This window comes from Cupressus sempervirens, chromosome 5 (genome assembly GCF_028749045.1).
Source record: "Cupressus sempervirens isolate cs-2001-9-10 chromosome 5, ASM2874904v1, whole genome shotgun sequence".
NCBI lineage: Eukaryota > Viridiplantae > Streptophyta > Pinopsida > Cupressales > Cupressaceae > Cupressus > Cupressus sempervirens.
In genome coordinates this window covers 507,635,995-507,655,988 of record NC_143122.1, presented here as the reverse complement: position 1 = coordinate 507,655,988, position 19,994 = coordinate 507,635,995, and the positions used below count along the sequence as shown (strand labels likewise).

Here is a 19,994-nt window from a genome sequence, read left to right as displayed (position 1 = left end):
TAATTCACTAATTCAATGTGAATGGTTTTCTCCCCGATATATATATATATATATATATAGTGTGCTAACAGGGTCTGTACCACCTTCAAGTTTTAGTTAATTGTTCACTTTTTTGACAAAGAACCAAACACATGTTCCTTGAAGAACTTAAATTTCTTTAACTCACATAAAGTGCACACATTTTAGGTTATAATCATCACTATTGGCACATAGTGAATGTCTTTTCTGGCAATGTGTGACCTAGTAGTCAGTTTAGCATTTTGGATATTTAGTCATTTTAATACGCACTAGACAACTTTCCTACTCTAGATCTTGGCTTCTAGGTCCTACACTAATCTAGTGACTTACAAAACAATCAATACATTCCTAGAATGATAGGCTGCACCTATCACACATGAGAGTGCCAAATGGGTAACTATGGCACTTGACAACTATAAATGTCAAACTGATGAGAATGATAAATTATGCAAAATGAACTTCAATGGGAAAAACTTCGCATGAGATTTTTTTTCTGCCTCGTGTTTGAAAATTGCATTATTTTTTCGTTGTTTTGTAAGATTTCATGCTGCAAACATAGAATTTCTGTGTCAAGCCAAATATGCAAAATGATTCACAATTTTATTTTCATAGTATGAGCCATAAATGAAAATAGAACTAAGAATATATATTTTTTGTGTATGGTTAGATAAAGGTAATTGTTGTACAAATAAATTATGGTTTCTTGATCCAAAGCATTGGGCAAACATATGAAAAACCATAGATTGAGTCATTTGCTTGATATTTTACAAATTGCAGGCTGTAACAGGAGTATTTTTTCCACTTCACCAATGGCTTTACATAGATGCTATAGAATGCCTTCCATCAGTAGCACCGGGTTTTCAAGAAAGGTCTGCTTGTGATTCCCGTTATGATTCTTATGTAGCAATTTTTGGGAAGGATCTCCAAAAGAAGCTTGGTCATGGACAGGTACATGTGGTTTCTATATTCTATCTTATGTATTACAGAATTTATCTCCTGTGAATGCATTTACAGTCAACAATAGCAATTCATAGTAGTTATAAATGCTGGTTAGCTCCTTTACTTATAATTACTGTTCTTGTAACAAAGATGAATATAAAACTTTTGAATGGTGAGGTATTCTGCATTTTATACGAGTCCTTGTGTCCAAAGGATAAATGAATGTACATATGCATATACATGTACACACACATGCGGATGTATAATGATGCAAAATGTGTGCTAGCTGCATAATGCCAAGTATGAGCAACAAACTGAAAAGTAGAAAGTAAGTGTAAAAGTTGAAATCTAATTTACGTGATATAGGATTAAATTACCACGTTTTAGATGTGCTTGTGAAACTCCTTCCCAAACTGAATAGGCAAATTAAAGAATCATTGTGGCTTTAAAGATTATCTGGAAGGAAATCGGAACTGGCAAGATATGTAGTACATTCAGAATTAAATCAATATCTCAATGAATGAATCAGAACCACCTTGTTGCTTTCAAGATGTGTTTGGAGGTAAATAAAATAGATTAGAACATGGAGTACATTCAGTAATTGAAATAGTTAAGAGCTTGGGGTACATTCAAGTAAACATGCATTCACAAACACATATACGTGCAGATGGGCACGGACTCAAGTGTTTACTAGCTCCATAAAGTCAAGGAAAAATAACCAACTTAAAAGTGAAGAGTAAGCCTAAAAGATTAAGTTTTTGAAAAGTAACTTTATGTTGTCTTTGTAGGTGGTAGCTTATATTTAATTACTTAAAAACTAGATGTCTAGTTTGCCCCTAGGATTCCCAAACCAGTGACGAGCATGAGCTGGTTCGTGGTTCTAGTCCAGTCCGTCTGTGGGTTTGGACAAAGTCCAGCCTACAAGAGGGTGGTTCAAAGCAAACCACACCCAGTTTCGACCCAGGTGGACCAAGATGGATAACATGGAACCATTAGCAAACTTGGTCTCTGATGCAGGAGCATCCAGAGGTATAAGGGCAATCCTGTGTCACCCAAAAAAAAATGTACTTAGACTTAGTTTCTATTTTATGTCTTTACATTTTTGGATACCCATTTGGCTCAAATAAAGGTTCCAACTCTCATAGTTCAACTATCAGTGCATTTAAAAATCCCGAAAAAATAGGAGCATGCAATTTGACCATCATTTTGGTGAACTAGAAGGTGTAACTTGGCCAGATGAATGTAATCGAGATTTAGAGCATTCCAGAAAAAGAATCAGGTCAAAAGACCCCACGGTTTGAAAGTTATTGCAGTTTTTCGGGTTTTGGAGACCCCCTAAGAATGCTTCAAAGTCAGATTTGGGGCATTAAATGACCTCGAAAAGGGTCGAAAAATGGGGGACGAGCGAAGCTGGTCCATAGGGCTATAGAGCGCTTCGAAAGCTTTCCGAAAATGTAAACGGTTCGTCAATCGGAGTTACGGTTCAAAAGTTATGCCTCCCGGAAGTTCGGCTACCGTTTCTGGATTCTTCTAGAATTGCACCGACTTCTAACGCAGCTTCCGGAACCTTCTATTTTGTCGGTGGATGCCTACTAGCCCTTTCTAGAATGTACTCCTAGTCCTTAACCCTCCGGGGTCTATTTAAGGAGATTTCTGGCATTGTAAAAGGCAGTTCGGATTGGAGCTTGAGAGGAGGTGCTAAAAGGAGAAATATTATCCAGATTTATGCTATTGTAAGCCCGCAGGGCATGTTTTGAGTTTATTTTCTCTGCACTATTTGTACCAACTTATTTTCTCAGTTAATATATTTCCCCTTTCTATTGTGTCTATTCTGGTTGTTGGGTTGTGTCCCCATCAGTCTCGTGGATGGTCAAAGTCAGCAACTATTTTTGTTTTTGTAAATCTAATTATTTTATGACATATGCTGTTAGGGTTAGTGCCTTTGTACAATAATAATAGTCGTTTTTTGCTTCGTGGGGCACTTGTCCTCGACCTCACCCTGTATTACCATAGGGAACATGCAAGGGGCGCCGCGCCTATTAGGGCTAGATTATGTTGATGAATAGAAAAATAACTCCCAGTGCCTTTGTACAACAATAAAAGTTGTTTTTGGTTTCGTGGGGCATTTCTCCTTGACCTCACCTTGTATCGCCATAGGGACTACGCAAGGGGTGCCGTCCCTTGACCCCATTTAGGGGACGCTGGCCCCAAACCCCCGTTGAAAAATTTGGCTGAGGTGGGGACGAGGAGTTGCACCAATAAAAGTGGGAAAATTTAACCTCCGGGCTTGATTAGGCTCCATATAACAACATCCATAACCTTAAAAAGTGGATTCTAAAGGCTTATATTGGCTTCCACTTCTCAACTTGCACTTGATGAATTTGAAGATTTTGAAACCAATAATGTTATTGTTGTAGCCGATCTCGTCGGCCTTTGCTTCGTTTGTGACTCAATTGATGCTAGTGTAGAAGAAGAATATTAATAAACTTTTAATCCATTAGTTGAACTTGAAAAAATAATACTTGAACTTGATTCTATGATTTATCACTTGATATTTTGCTATTTTGAATCTTTGGTGTTGAACTTGAGTATATGTCGATATGATGCTATGATAGTGTGATGGTATGATCATAATTCATAATGTTATGATTACAAGTTTATGGTGTTTAAATGTTTTATCATAGCTGAAAATCTCGGGGCTAATATTGTAAATAACACAATATATCACGTGTCACAATTGTTGGCGATATAATTGCCATAGTTATTTCTCGATAGTTAAACTTTTGCACCACACCATATTTTGCAAAAAATCATGATAAAAATGTGATGCACATGAGTTTATATCATTGAAAGTCACGACAAAAAGTCAAATTTTGAAGGGTTTTCATAGTTAAGTTACAATGGCCAACGTGGCTTTCCCTGCCTAGCTATTTGCCCACTGGTGGGCCGAAACCCTAGTATTAGATTATTCCCCTACTATTCTATGGGCCTACAAGGGTGAAGGCTGGACAAGGCCGATCCTCATTATTGGTCTACCAGTTAGCTAAGTAATGCCGGTTGGTTTTTCTTGTTCTTTTTCATGGTTGTTTTTTGGGGTATTTTGTTTGGTCGTTTCAGATGCCATTAGACGCCTTCGAGTTGCATTCTAACCTTCAACGCTATTCTTACATTCAAGGTATTGTATAAATGCATTTGTATGAGAAATAAGGGTCTCATTTGTATCTAAAATCTGTGTGGGCATGAACATGTTCGCATGTGAATATTGAATGGTGAACTCATTGCCATCCTATCATTCAAGAACAATTCTTGTAGTCATGTTTTGTTGTTGCCAGGGTTGAATCTTCAATCGACTGCAGGCAATCCCAAACCAAATAAGTTCATGATTCATCGATAAGTATTTTGTATTTACTATTTAATATTATATAAACACATTTGTATAAGCCGATAAGAAATAACTAGTTATATTTATTATTTAGAACAAGATTGAAATGTTAAAGCTCTCACCTTGATACTATATACAAACTTATTTAAATACAACAATATACAACAATCTTATATTTTCAAAAACAGAATACACATTATACTAAAATACAACAATACAATACATTTTGAAAACTAAATCAAAAGCTTATTTTAAATACAACAATATACATAAATATTTTGAATCAAATCTTATTTAAAATACAAAAATGCATCAATATACAGAAATACCTTGATATCAATGACAACAATCTTACATTTTCAAAATATGTATTTCTTCAAAGTTAAGTCTATTACTTCATAAGTTCACTGTTTGCAGAGTTACCTAATATTTGATCTTAGACATGACAACTAATATTCATTAAATTTTTTCCAATGTTTCAGATTCTTTATTCTTCTATTTGCAAACTTTATAAGGTAACAAAAACATTATTTGTAGAAAATAGGGTGGTGGGAAATCTAGGGACGAGTTTTGGAAACATGGGACACTGGGAGCAAAAAGAGATGTGAAATATGACCATTGTCCTAAGTTGATGAGTAAGGGCATAACTTAGCTAATATATCACATTGGAAAGATAGAAGGTCATTATATCACACCATGTGATGGTTGCCTTAAAGAGGCTACCAAGGAGGCTATACAAACAAAGCCTTGAAGCATATGAGCAAAAGGAGATAGTAAAAAAGAGGACATAAAATGCCATGGCAGCCCCAATAGGAGATTTTCATTTAAGTTCTACTAGGTTGCAAATAGGTGCAGTAGCTTCTTCTTCCAGTCCACCGACACGAGGATTGTCATCAGACAATATGAGTGGTCATATGTCAGACTTTTGGGTTCCACATAACATCCCTGATGCTCAACTTGGATTGCAAGGCATTTCATGGAACACAGAGATGCATGACAAGACATGGGTGGCAATTGCAAGATTTTGGTACTACGACGATTATCCCTTCAATGCTCTTTGTAGTCCATATTGGGATCAATTGGTCGCTTCAAAAATTGTGTCTGGTAAGGGGTTCAAGCCCCCAAGTCACTATGAGATGAGTGGACCATTGTTACAAGATGAAGTTCGAAGCATTCATTAACTTGTGGAAGAGCTAAGAAGAGTTGGGGATTAAAGAGGCTGTATTATTATATCTGATGTGTGGACAAATGACATGAATAGGACACTTATCAACTTTCTAGTTACTTCAGGGTGACATTAGTATTTCTAAAATCAGTTGTTATCTTTGATCAAGTGAAAAATGTAGAGACTTTGTGCAAGTTGGATGAGGTGGTGGTGGAAGTGGGAGTGAGTAATGACACCCAAATTGTGACTGATAGTGTAGTTGCATATGTGGTAGTCGGTATACTTATGATGTATATGAATCCTGCATTATTTTGGAGCCCTTGTGCTTCCCATTGTCTTGACTTGCTCCTTGAGGACCTAGGGAAACTGACTTGGATGGAGAAGGCGGTTGAAGATGGAAGGAATATCACAAAGTACATCTACAACCACATATGGGTCTGGAGTCTTTTGAGAGAGCACATTGATGGTAAATGTGATCGGGGGTCACACGTTGTGTTGGCATAACTAATGCAGATGTCTACAAGAGTTGTTAGAAGGTTGTATGATGTCTTGAAGAACATGTTTGGTGATGATTGAATCAGTTATTGTGTTGTCAATGATGTCAACTTGATAATGTGCAGTTGATTTGTATGATGAGTTAGTGTGCACAATTGGTATGAGAGACTCAAATATGTCTCTAGTTGCTACATTTGCAATTTCATGTACTTTGTATAAGAATTGAGTGAGTTATGAATGATTCAAGCAAAACAATATTATGGGTTTAGTCCGTTCATAACAGTCAGTGAATGATATGATTGGTTTATCAAATTTGTTTCAAGTAATGTAACTCAAGATTTATGAAGGTTACTATGTTTGTAAATCAACATCAGAGTTATGGTTGATTTTGTTTATAGGAATGTATGTTTTTGATTGATTGAATAGAGTTTAGGAAGAAAAATGAAGAACATGTTGAATGTTTAAGTTTGATCGTGAAATGATAACAAGTAGGCCATTTTCGGTAGATCTTTCAAGTTGGTAGAATGGTTGATGATGTGGCAATGGTGTGGAAGCAAAGAAATTTGAATGATTGGTTATACATTGAAGAATGTGATGAAATTTCTTGGAATTGTGTTTATTCAGTAGAAAAAGTAAAAAGGATAGATAAGTAATGTTAGATTGATGCACAATGGGAGATGTTGATCATGTGGTAACAGGTAATGATGGATTAGGGTTGTGTAATACATTTTGGTCAAATGTTGTTGGATTTCCATGGCTACAGCATTTAGGTTTAGGGTTACATAATGATATAAAGTATATGCATATGGAAGATAGTTATTTTGCAAGTGTGTTTTGAAGAGGAGTTATCAGTTGAAGGAGAAGTGATCAACTAGTGGTGTGTGATCAGGCTGACAGCTGAATGCCTGTAAGGAAAAGAAGACGAGGAACAAAAAATGATCTATACAAGCAAATGTGAAGTGCTATTCATAGATCATTTCACTTGGTGACAAATTAAAATCCTCTAAAAAGGTTACTTTTAACGGGCTGAGAAGGATTTGAAGTTAATTCCTTTAACTGGGTGGCTCATTTATTTGAGTTAGAAATCCTCCAATGAGGTTACTACCACCAGGGTGAAGCTCCTAATAGGGCTCAGTCAAATTGCTTAACCAGGTGACTCCTTATAGGTTATGTTCTTAATTAGACATTATTTTAAGCTCTTCATAGGGCACATTTCAGAAGAGTGCAAAATACTTGTGGGTATCAATTCCTGCTGTGGATTATCCCTCTAACCAAGTATTTTCACAATAAAAATCTCTTTGTTGTTGTGTGGACAGTTTTTATGTGTTGCTTTATGATTAAGTTTCACAAGTTAACATGCATGGATGATTTGATGATAAGTTTAGATTTGGTTAGTCTCTTCTAATAAGTTGTGGATTAAGTTTTGAGAATGGTTGAAGTTGGTGATAACTGATTCAACCCCCCCAAGAATCTAGGACCTTGGATGTATTAGCACACTTTGCTACTAATTTTCTCACCTTGTAGAGCTTATTAGTCATGTTGCCCAACTTGAGGAGCATGTTTGAGAGTGAGAAATGGTTGAAAAGTCCTTATGACATGAAGGTTGAAGCAAAGAAGGTTGTGAAGGCTGTTTGATTTGGTAAGCAGATGGAAGAGATCATCAATGTAAGGTTTTAAGTCTTGATTGATGATTTATAATTTAATTTTCAAATATTGCAATTCGTTGATTATGCCCCCATGTTAGAACCATTGGTGAGGGGGTTCTACAATTGGTGTATGGGGATACAAATCCCATGGGGTATCTATATGAGGCCATGGATAGGTCCAACGAGGCCATTGAACACTTCTATATGTCAAATGAGACCAAATATACACCCATATGAAACATAATCAATCGTAGGTGGCACTGTTAACTTAACCAACATATTCATGCAACTGCCTACTACTTGAATCCCAAGTTCTATTTCTTCGATACTTTTAGAGTAGACACATAGGTTCAAGGTGGCTAGGACACATGCATTCAAAGATTGGTTGCTAATTTTAATAATGAATGCCATAAATTCTTCTTTCAGGAACCCCTTCTTATCTTGCCCTTTTTATATTCTAACCCCTTCCTTTTTGTGTACATAGTGAGAATTTACTTAACTAGACGAGTTCCTAAAATTGGACTTTTCACTCGCTATGATTCTGATTGAACACTCCACCTCCTTGAAGTTGTTCAAGCATCAAAGTACAATTCCGTAAAGGAGATGCTTGATCAATTTAAATTTTTTTTGTTTGCATCGATACTATTGAACTTGAATTAGTGGCCATTCAAAATAGATTGCAATTACAATTTTTAGTTATAAGAAATTCTAAAACTTTACCCTAAAAATAAACAGATAAATGCACTCTTGCAAACACAAAAAATCTAACTTGAAATAAAAAATAAAAAACTTGGATTTACAAGTTAAAAAGAATTTAAAACTACATTACCCTAAGTTTTGAGAACGAGGGAATGACAAATGGGACAATTTCTTTTGAGATGGCAGGAGGTGGCAAAGGGCACAACTACTTAATGAATAGGGGAATTTTTAAAATATATAGTAGTCTACAAGGCTATAGAAAGGGAGGTTGAGATGGAGACGCTTTATTTCCCGGTGCTCTATTTATTACAAGATCTAAGGGAGATATAATTGCCTATTCAGAGGGTGTTGGTCTTTTAGCTTTCTTCAGGTACACCGACCAATAGTTTTTGGTCTCCATCTTTAAGAGTCTACGAGACTTCAGGACCGCACCTTATAGACACTGTCTCCTTCGAGATAGACCATAGATTAGTTAATTACCACCTTTTTCATAGGGATCTCTTCTGTCCAGAGCATCAAGTAGTCACTTGGACCTCCTTCCTTTGGATACTAGGTCCATGAGGCCCCGCAGGAGTTACATGCAACAATAGCTCTCCACCTCCAGTGGCTTTCAATGGTAGCATAAGACTTTCTCCCAAAAGGGGTCGTATCTTTCGGTTCTTGATTTCTTCTCCATGGTGGAGGGCACTTTAGCTTGTGGCTGGCTGCTGTTCCTGCCTCTTGTTCTTCTTTGTTCTGCTTTTCCCAGGTATTGTTTGGTGCTCCCGTTGTTGGCTGGTTTCTTCTGTTGTATCTTGGCAACCCCTTAGATCCCCTTTGTAGTCTCTTGCTAGACATTAACAAATTTCTCTTATTTAGTAGTGTTCCACTGCTTGTTGGGGATGGATTTTGGGGATTATGGTGGAAGAGTGGCAGGGAATGGAGGGGTGGTGATGTACATATAGTTCTTGAAAAACTAGTTATGAAAAGATGTATAAGAACAACATTTTAGATGAAACTTCAAAAAATTAGTAAAATAGTTTTATTGCAAATACTAAATACTAAGATATGAATTGTATGTGTCAAATATGTCAAATAAGACTGTTGATTATGGCTAATATTTTATGGACGATGATACTATCATTCAACACTATTAATATAAAACCTTTATAAATTAAAATTCCATAAATGAAAACGGAATTGTATAATGAATTGCTGGATAAATATGATATAGCAACAAACATGAAAACACCAACTCAGAAACTCCAGTTCTGATTTGTATTTAGGGTAGCAAGTCTAGTCAATAACAGTGTATGCTATGGAAACTACAATCCTATTAGAATAATATCTCTCATAATACCTTTATTATTTAATGGTCAGTATTGTAAATTATGTAAATATTACATAGTTTCTAACTTACAATTGTTCTTTATAGAAATATCATTGTGGTAAATTTTAGAAATGATCCTTTGATTATTCATATAATTTATTCATTATTTTACTAAAATATGGTAGTGGAGCTAAAATACAAAATTTTCTTTTTCTAAGATTTCAAATAAAAAAAATTAGTTTTAGAAAAACCAGTTTTGTTTTTGTGGGCACAAAGCCTTTTCTCTATTGGAAAATCATGAGCAAGGTTGTTCAAGTTGCTTCTTTGCCTGCAATTTGTGGTTCTTTATTGCATTCTTTTTGTTGCTTTGACATAATGATTAGTGAGTAATCTACAACTCGAAGGCTTTCTCTATGCATGACGTCTCGTCTTTCCCAATGACCCTTTCTGGGCTGTTTATTTGCATTTCTTGGCCTATTTTTCCAAGTTTCAAGTTTTTTTTGTTGCCGATGGGTTTTGTCAGTATATGACTAGGGCTAACTTTTCAAGCGACCTCCACACAGGTCGTGGCTCAAATTAGGGTTTTCTTCCAAAATTTGTGGCAAGTTTTCTTGTGTTCATTTTTATAGTGTTTTTAGATCTCTTTTTCTAGCCGGTTTAGGGTTTTTAAAGAAACCTTTGATTTTTTGATGAGATTCAAATTTAACATACATTGCGTTGGTTTTTTGTGAGGGTTTCTAGGTCTTCATTAGAATTTTCTAGGTATGTACCTTGTGATTTGTGCCAACCATATTTCTATTTTTTGAAGTTTGTACCTATTATATTTTTGTTTCTGCATTGGAATCCATGCCTTGGGTTGCATAGTCTATTTTCACCTCCTCTAGAATTTTTCTTTTTGTGCCTCAAAAAGCGTGCAAATAGTGTCTTTGACCAAGATAATGTTGGAAGACAATCTATAATTCAATGACAAAATTTGCAATACATGGAAGCCAACCAACGACTGTCTTCGAGTATTGTTGTCTTGATGAGCTTGTTTTGGGTAAAGATTTTTGTCCCATTAAACCTGGACAAAATCAAGATAAGTTTGACAAGCACAACTGGGAAGTAGCCATACTTATCAAGCTTTTAGCTACTGAGTATCAACTGCCATAGGTACCATTTGGCAAAGCAACTGCAAAGATCTGGACAATTTTGAAGGATCTTTGTGAGACATCAGATGAGAGTTGTGCATTCTTCCTGAAGAACTAGCATTTTTCTATCACGATGAATGAGTGTATGTCCTAATGCTCATCTAACAAAGTTTAAGGATATTCAAGATCAGCTAGAGGCATTGGTCGGAAAATGGAGGAAGAGGATATGGTAGTCATAACTCTAAAGAGTCTACCTCAATCCTAGGGGCACTTCATTAAAACACTCAACATTATTGCAACTAATGATGACTTAAAGTTTCTAGACTTGTGCACCAAACTTTTGCAATAGGTTGGTTGGAAACAATAGTTTGGGGTAGTAGTGCCACTTCATGCTCCTCAAAACAAGCCTTCCTAACCAAATTCTTTATCAAGGATAATGGCAAATTTTCGTCAGCTCATTCGAAAGGCTTTGTTAGGTTGAGGATAGATTGAATAAGAAGAAAGTCTTCTAACTACCACTAGAAATTTGGTTACTTGATAAAAGACATGTAATCAAATTTCATTTGAACAACGAAAGTAGGAAGGGTCTCAGCCTAAGACCAATATCATTGAGCACTCAGAGCAGGAAGAATATGCATTTTATGCTTTCCCAACAAAATGCCCTATAGATAATGTGAAATTTCTACTTGTTACTTTGGTGCTTCCCAATACTTCATTCATCAGCATCATTGGTTTATAGACTTATCACGTTTCACCGATTCAGTCATTTTTGGTGAAGAGTATAGTGTCGTTGGCAAGGGGTGACATGCAAAAATAGTTTGGTGGGAAGAATCTTATATTCCTCAATTTATACTACATTCCTGGTATGAAACTAAATCTTCTCTCAATGAGCCAGATTATGTGGCGTTCTCCATAGCTTGATGTGGTCTTTAGTTCATACAAGTGTTCGTTTGTCGATCGTGCGACTCTCACTACTGTGGCTTTTGGCATCGAAGATCATGATTTGTCTAGACTTGTGGATTTAGGTGATACTCTTAAGAATGCCTTTGCAACTAAATCATATTCCATCAACAATTTATGGCATTAGTGGTATGACCACTTGAATATTCATTATCTTGCTCATCTTGTTCAGGAGGATCTAGGTTTTGGTTTATCTTAGATTCAAACTCTAACATAATTGAGTTTGTGGAGCTTGTTAGGTCAGGAAGCAACACAAGTTACCTTTCAAGGATAGTGACTCATGACGAGCCTCAAAAGTATTGTAGTTGGTTCATAGTCATGTGTGGTCCAATGAATACATTTTGTTATTAGTGCTAGGTATTTCTTTCGTTTTGTTGATGATTTTAGCCTAAAATGTGGGTGTGCCTTAGACATAAATTAGGTGTGTTTATTGTATTTCAGAAATTGGCCTTAGTAGTAGAAGAGTTTGGCTGTCCCTTACTCACTCAGGTTAGATAATTGGGTGGGGGGGAGCTATTTTCTAATGATATCTCCAACTTTTGTGATATAGATGATATCGAATGCTAGTTAACCATGCCTTACATTGAACAAAACAATGTTGTTGAATGTCATAACTACACTATAATTGAAATGGATAGATCCATTATGGAACACAAGTGTGTTCCTAAGAAATGTTGGGAAAAAACAATATTTACTACAGTCTATCTCCTAAATCAGTCTCCTACACATGCTATTAAGGGGAAGATTTTTGAGGAAGCCTGGGCTGGTCCCAAACCTAGGATTAGTCATCTAAAAGTATTTGGCTTTTTAGCATATGTTTCGATTCCGGATGCCCAAAGTTCCAAGTTGTTTTCCAAGTGTTAGAAATTCATGCTCACAGGGTACAATGACAACCATAAGGCTTATTGGTTGATTGATGTAGACATTGATCATCTTTTCTTCATTTGTGATGTTGTCTTTGATGAAGATTGAGGACCTGCTCAACTTTATCATTTGTGCAGAACTCTAAGGTTTAGCTTTTGAAGGCTTACTAATTTGGGTGTTTGTCTTCCATTTGGTTCACCTAATGGGAGGGATGATGCAAACTTTGAGTTGATTGATGTAGACAATGATCGTCTTTTCTTCATTTGTGATGTTATCTTTGATGAAGATTGAGGACTTTTTCAACTTTCATCATCTTTGTAGAATTTTGAGGTTTAGCTTTTGAAGGCTACTAATTTGGTTGTTTGTCTTCCATTTGGTTCACCTAATGGGAGAAATGATGCAAACTTTGAGTTTGATGCTGCACTTAATTTCCTCTAGATGATGTTCCTCCTATTTAAATTATTCTAGATCTTATTCCAGTTATTCCTCCCGCTTCTAATGTTGGTTCTTCTCTACTTTGACCTAAATGGTGGGTTAAAACCATTAGTGATCTCATCAAGAGTAGATCTTCCAAAAACAAGAGCCAACAACAAAATATAGTCAACTTTTCTCTCGAACCAACATGCGTAGTATTTTTGAGCCTCGTACATATACCGAGGCTAGAGGGAATCTTGAGTGGGAAAAGGCTATGGAAGTTGAACATCATAGTCTATTGAAGAATAACATTTATGTTCTTTTTGACCTTCCTCTAGGGAAGAAACCCATTAGTTGCAAATAGGCGTAGAAAGTTAAGTATAAAGATGACAAAACCCTTGACAAATACAAAGTTGACAAAACTTTTGGCAAGTACAAAATTCATCTTGTTGCTAGGGGGTTCTCATAGATATAGCCAAAATGAGCACCATATGGCTCATCCTTGCCTTATTAGTTTAGTTTGGATGGAAAGTCCATTAGGTAGATGTTAAGAGTGCCTTCCTTAACGGTGAGTTGTAGGAAGAAGTCTACATGATGCATCCTCTTGGTTTGAAGGTTGCTGGACAAGAACATAAAGTTTGTAGATTGGTGAAAGCACTCTATTGCATGAAACAAGCTCCTCAAGCCTAGTACATCTTAACAAGCACTTTACAGATAATGGTTTTTCAAAGGAGTCCAACTGATTCTAATTTGTATGTCAAAAACACTGGTGTTGGTATTTTTTCTTGTTTTCGGTGTTTGATGACCTTATTATCACTGGTAGTTCAACACTTTTTATCGATTAGATCAAACAGAGTTTGCGTTATTCTTTTGACATGATAGACTTGAGACTTCTGCATTATATAGTTTAGGCATTCAAGTTTCGCAAATCGAAAGTAGTATCTCCTTATCTTTGTTTAAGTATGCCCACAATTTGCTAGACAAGTTTTGAATGCAAGACTATAAACCTATAACCACATCTATGGAGAAAGGGTTGAAGTTGATAGCCTAATCAGATTCTCATGTGGTGTGAACTAATATTTAGGCAATTGGTGGGTAGTCTCATCTACCTTACAACCACTAGGCATGATATCAATTTTGCAGTGAGCTACATTTCTAGATTCATAAAAGCTCCCAAGGTTGGTCATTGGGTAGCAACAAAGTGTGTGCTGCATTATGTGAAAGACACTTCTGACTTTGGTCTTATGTACAATGGAAGTTAGGATCGTAGGCATATTGGTTTTATCGACTCAGATTGGGCGGGTATGTTTTCAGTTTGGGATTTGGTGCAGTCACATAGACTAACAAGAAGCAATAGATAGTGGCTCTTCCCTTGACATAAGCTGACTATTGAGAAAAATTTAAGGGAACTTGTAACACAATTTGGCTTTAGACGATGCTTTCAAACATGTAAATGTCTCAAGCATATCCTATTCCCCTTTATTGCGACAATCAAGGGGTGCTCAAACTAGCCAAGAATTTGGTCTTTCACGAGAGAATCAGGCATACTAACCTTCATTGTCATTTCATTTGACAACTAGTTGAAGTCAAATCAATTTAGTGGCTATATGTTTTGATTGCGGGTCAGATAGTAGATATTCTTGCCAAGTGTTTGAGCCCAAACAAATTTGTAAGATTCAAGGAGCAACTTGGTGGAGTTGATAGATTGACCATTAAGACAAGGTATTAGAATATTATCTTTTTATTATCTATAATTAAATGGTCAATATTGTAACGTTCGTAAATATTTAATAGGTTCTATATTACGATTGTTTCTTTATAGAAATATCGCCTTTTTAAATCATGCAAATGATTGTTTGATCATTCATTTGATTCATTCATTATTTTACCAAAGCAAGACCCTCATAAGTTGCCCATATTATGATCTGACATTGTCCTTCAATCAGCCATGATGTACTTGCAAAAATAAGAAAAAGATTTTAAAAAGTACACTTTTGAGATGTTTGGTGATAGGAGACTTTTGGACGTCCTTGAGATGCTCAAGGAATACTCGGGCATCCTTGAGATGTCCTTGGGGTGCTTGGAAGTCTCTATTGTCTCCAGGCGTCCCAATGGTGGTGGTAGGATGGTGGGAAGGCACCTTTTTGCCATCCCTAAGATACCACTGCCTCATAAACATGGGGCTGCTAGTGTGTTAGGGAGGGGGGATGCGTCTCCCTATTCCACTGATATATAGGAAAAGTTTAAATATTTGTATGAAACCATGGATAAAGCATGCTTATATACATTACAGAACCTAAATATATAAAGTTTGTGTTAAATTAGTAAAATTTGAGAGTTCGCATGAGAGTCAAAGTCAAATAAATTATCAAACTCAAAAGTTACTACTATGGGACAGTTGGGGGATGCATTTTCGAGTTTTTGGGACGTCCTCATTTTTGGGATGAGTCAAATTATGCTATAGATGCACCCTTGACTAACTTATTTTAGTTTATGCCCCCCGCAACGCATTGGTGCTTTGGAGTGTCAAAAGAGCACCCTACACACCTCGGGTTCCTTTTGGACATGTGGTTGTGTAGTCATAGGGAGTTCGGGGTAATCTTTAGAAGCTAGATCCTCCCTCAGGTGCGCTTAAACTCAGGCATAGGAACCAAAATCGAGGAACTCAACAACTTAGCATGAGATTATTAGTTTAACAGGGTTACATGGGGATGAATGTTGCCGTTGGACCCTCACCCTGTCCCCATTATCCCCACCGCTGTTTTTCACCGTTGGAACATGGGGATGCCTAGAGGCCCCTTGAGCGTATTGGCTACTTCTAGAGATCACCTCTCCCTAGACATTTAAAAAGTGTGTTTTTACATTTCTTTTTCTGTATATATATGTTCAAGCAAATCAGATATAGACATATATCCTTGGCTGATTGAAGGTCATTTTTAGATCATTTGCAAACCTAAGACATCTAAATGATAAGCTGAGAAGGATATTTTCTACTTTTTATATCATGCTAGTCATTGTAATCATCTCAATGATATTTTTGATATAATAGAAATCTTCCATCATTGATCTGACAATTTTATTTGTCAAATTAAAAATTTAATTTTGTATTCTAATTTCGGATTAGTACTTTGATTTGATATTCAATGTTCAAGTATTTAGTATTTGGTGTTTACAGTTTTGCTATTTTACTTCTTAGTAGTAGCATTTTACTCTATGTATAGTATATAGTGTATACAACACTTCCGACATCAGAAGAAGAAGCTAATAGCTACAATCCAATATGAACCTACAAAGGAAAGGAAGCAACGATGAAGTTACAGGGAGGAGGAGATTAAATTGAAATGAAGATATGTGGGTGGAGACCGTAGAAATTATTATAGGAGGCAAATTCTTGCTCGAATCAAATACTTTTCTTCTTCATAAAACTATTTTTAGAGTTTTATACTTAAGAGTAAGGGAGAATAATCAACAAGGGATTAGCTCCAACTAACAAAATGTAATTGGTTGCTACTGTTTGAATATTTTGGCGAAGGTTGTGATTGAAAATTGGGGCCGAAAAAACTATTAAAGCCATATTTTGGAAAATAGTTTGAAGCTTATCATGATGAGCATGCCAGGAGCGGTCAAAGATAGACACGTTGTTCCATAACGGAAGGAAACATAACATCTGAAATAAGTGATTGGTAATTTATTCAAAGAGGCATGCAACGGGAATGAGGTATTTGACAATTTAAATCTTGGTGTTACTTATTGACAGTGGTAGCAAGTAATGGGGCAGAGAATATTCGCAGGCCGTTTCTAGAGAATATTGTTGGAAGTAATAATTACTTGAATTCATTGCCAGGAATGGTTATTTGAGGAGCATAGATTTGGGCTATCTTATTCAAACTCATAAGCATTTTGGGAAAATACAAGAATTCTGTGCGATTATGAATACAAGGGAATACTCTCGTTCAAACTAAGAAAGGAAAAAACAAAGAAAGTGATTAACTATTCAACGGCAGTTGGAAGGTAGCTTATAGGAGAGAGAAGATAGTAGTGGAGGCAAAGCTTGTGTCCAACATATTGTTGTTGTATCTCCCCCATATCATGAAAATAGCTCACAGAGGAAACAAAAACAATGTTCCCTTTATTAAAAAAAAGAAAAAAGAATATGTATATTCATAGTGAGCTGGAAGAAGCAATCCTGATTGCTATGGTTCAAATTCATCATAGTTGTTGTATAGCTTGTTCAAACAGTTGGGATTCCTCATCCTTTTAAGTGGTTTATCTCAAGTTAATCTAACTTTGCTAATCCTTTTCTTTCTATTGGAGTCCCACTGATAGTAGGTTGGGTCACGACATATAGCAATTCATGACAGTGCCCAATGTGACCGTGTCACACTAGCTCCAGTATTGTGGAGACTCCATCACGAGCATCACCTTCAGGTGGGGAAAAGACATAATCAAATGCAGTTAAGGTGGAAGTAACGTTATTTGTTATTGTAGATAACTTACGTCACACCGTATAGAGGAAGGGGCTCTGAAGAATTCATGAACGTTGTAACGACAGGTGCATAACAAGTAAGCTTGGTTGATTGAAGACATTAGATGAACTATTCAGAAATCAACTAAACTGTATAAACGTTTTTTGAGAAGTATTAACATTGGCAAGAGAGTTTTCCTTCAGATACCTTGGTTGGAACCATTACAGGTGCACGATGAATTCTTCATATCTCTGTAACTATCTCTAGAAATAGTTTTAATCATTGATTCTTGTTGAGTTGTTATTATCAACTGTGGAAATCACATTCTATGGTAAGATGAACCGATTATTATGTATCAATTGCATTTAAACTAAGGAAGAAGAGCTTGGGATTTTAAAGACCATCAAGTGAATCTTTTATCGGAAATTAGATATAGTGAAAATGTAGAACTATGAAGCAAAACTAGAAAAGAGAGCAACTTTCTTAAACTTGGAGAATATTTGGGAAAAGAATGAAGATACTTCATTAGTCATGTAGAAAATCGAAAACCAGAAATGGCATTTCAAAAGAGAGGTACTTGATATGTATGATGAGTACAAAAAACTTCCTCCGAAGATTCAAAAAGAATTAGCCTTCAATGATTTCATAGATTTCCATACAAAACTCCAAAACAAGACCAAATTGGCAAAAATGAAGTACCTTGAATTAGCTCATGATCTCTGTGCAAAAGACCAGTGCAAAACTATGTGTGATGAATTTCCAGTAGACCTAAATCATCTAATAGCGGACCTTGAAAAAGAAGAGCAGTCAACCCCCATTGATTTGCAGCTTTTTGATGATCATGTAGAAGAGGTGATACAAGGTGCAAGTTTTTATGTTGGTGATTGGGAGATTAGCTTTGACAAGCAGGTTGATGAGATCAGCTGCACATGAGGTAATAGCAGGTTGGGGTCTTTGTGTGATGAACCATATATTTCCTATGCCCATGACAGGGATTCAGAGGAACAATCCAAGATGACACTACAAGACGATGAGATGTATCAACATGATAATGAAATGCATGCATTTAGAAATCAGCAGAAGGTTAACGAAGAAATGGTTGTGGCATCTTTGGTACGTTATGACAACACTAACAAGAAGGTTGAGGATCTCTACATGAAGGTTCAAAAGGGAGTGGAAGAAGAATAGCTTGTTTCTGATTTGCAAGTGGTCAAAACAGCCCTTGAAACTATGAAATCAGAATATTTGTATTTGCTTTCCAACAGGGATAACCTTCTTAAAGTTGCTGTAACCCGTGTTGATCAGCTGAATAAAAAAGGAATGAGATTAAGGAGCTCAATAGAGAGCTTAAGGAAACACATGAGGCATTAAATGATGCTTGGATTTCCCTTCAAGAAGCAGAAAATCAGATTAGGATCATGAATCACTCTTAGGAACATGAGGGTAAGGTGAGGCAAGAGTTTTTCAAAGAAGTCATTGTTGAGCTTGATAGCATTCAACAAACTTATGACTTGGATAGTTGTCCTAAAAGACCAAATACCAAAGCTTCAGATCACATTCAACTTATTGATAACCTCATGTTTGAAGTAGAGGCTGATTGGATTTCTGATAATCCTCTTTTTGAGATAAATGAGGAGTCTCCTTTGGACTGTCATGAAGAGGATGATTCTGATTTCAGAAAATGGAAGCTTGGTACAATTCATAGCAATGAATATGGGTCACAGGATGGAAGTGTGAATTAACTACAATTGTTCGTTTTTGGATCAGTCCTAGTACGATACTTGATTTCACACCATACAGGAGTTGGTTGGATTGCATACATCAACTTTTGGGTAGTTTTTGGTGTAGTATTAAGGAGAGTTATGTGTTGATCATAGGGAACGCTCTTTCAGCTTCATTCTTATTCGTAGTACCTATGTACTCGGAGATTCTCCAGATTGAAGATGACAATTTGGTATTTGTTGCGACCAAGGTGTTACACTCAGTTTTTAAGTGGCTTGTTTATTACATCATCTATTTAGGTTGGGTTTTCGTCATCCACTGGGTTATGCATAGTTCATTGATACATTTCTATCTTCATATCTTCTCGTTATGACAATAGGGTTTGGCACCCAGGTGTTGATCATATGTATTTTTGCTTTGTTGAGGAATTACAACAAGGTTGGATTCAGTGGTATCAGTGATGATCAGAGTTGTTTAGTTTACAGGTACAAAGTTTTTTCAGAGAGTTATATGGGATCCAGGGATCTAGTTGAGAGATAGATTGTAGAGTGACATCTTGCTTTATAGTGTGGCCAAATTGTTTTCATTTTGGGCTACAGGGCTACTTGCAACTCGTATGGGATCTTTGTACTGATTGCTTGAGGACAAGCAATTTTAAGGAGGGGAGATTTGTAATGCCCCCTTTTTGGGACATTAGAAATATTGGAGTCTTATTTTATATGATGTTAAAATTGACTATGAGAGGGTACACTCAAATTATTAAAAGGTCAATTAATGTTATAAAG

The 19,994-nt window shown here is 36.2% G+C and overlaps 1 protein-coding gene across 2 annotated transcripts in view; it reads left to right on the top strand.

Moving 5' to 3' along the window:
• LOC149556938 (uncharacterized) overlaps positions 1–19,994 on the top strand; it is a 264,534-nt gene that overhangs the window by 17,302 nt on the left and 227,238 nt on the right. For both annotated transcript variants that reach the window (XM_089831574.1, XM_089831573.1), the window contains exon 2: positions 796–966. In XM_089831574.1, the coding sequence (XP_089687700.1) occupies positions 796–966 (171 nt within the window). The remainder of the gene's footprint in view (positions 1–795; positions 967–19,994) is intronic.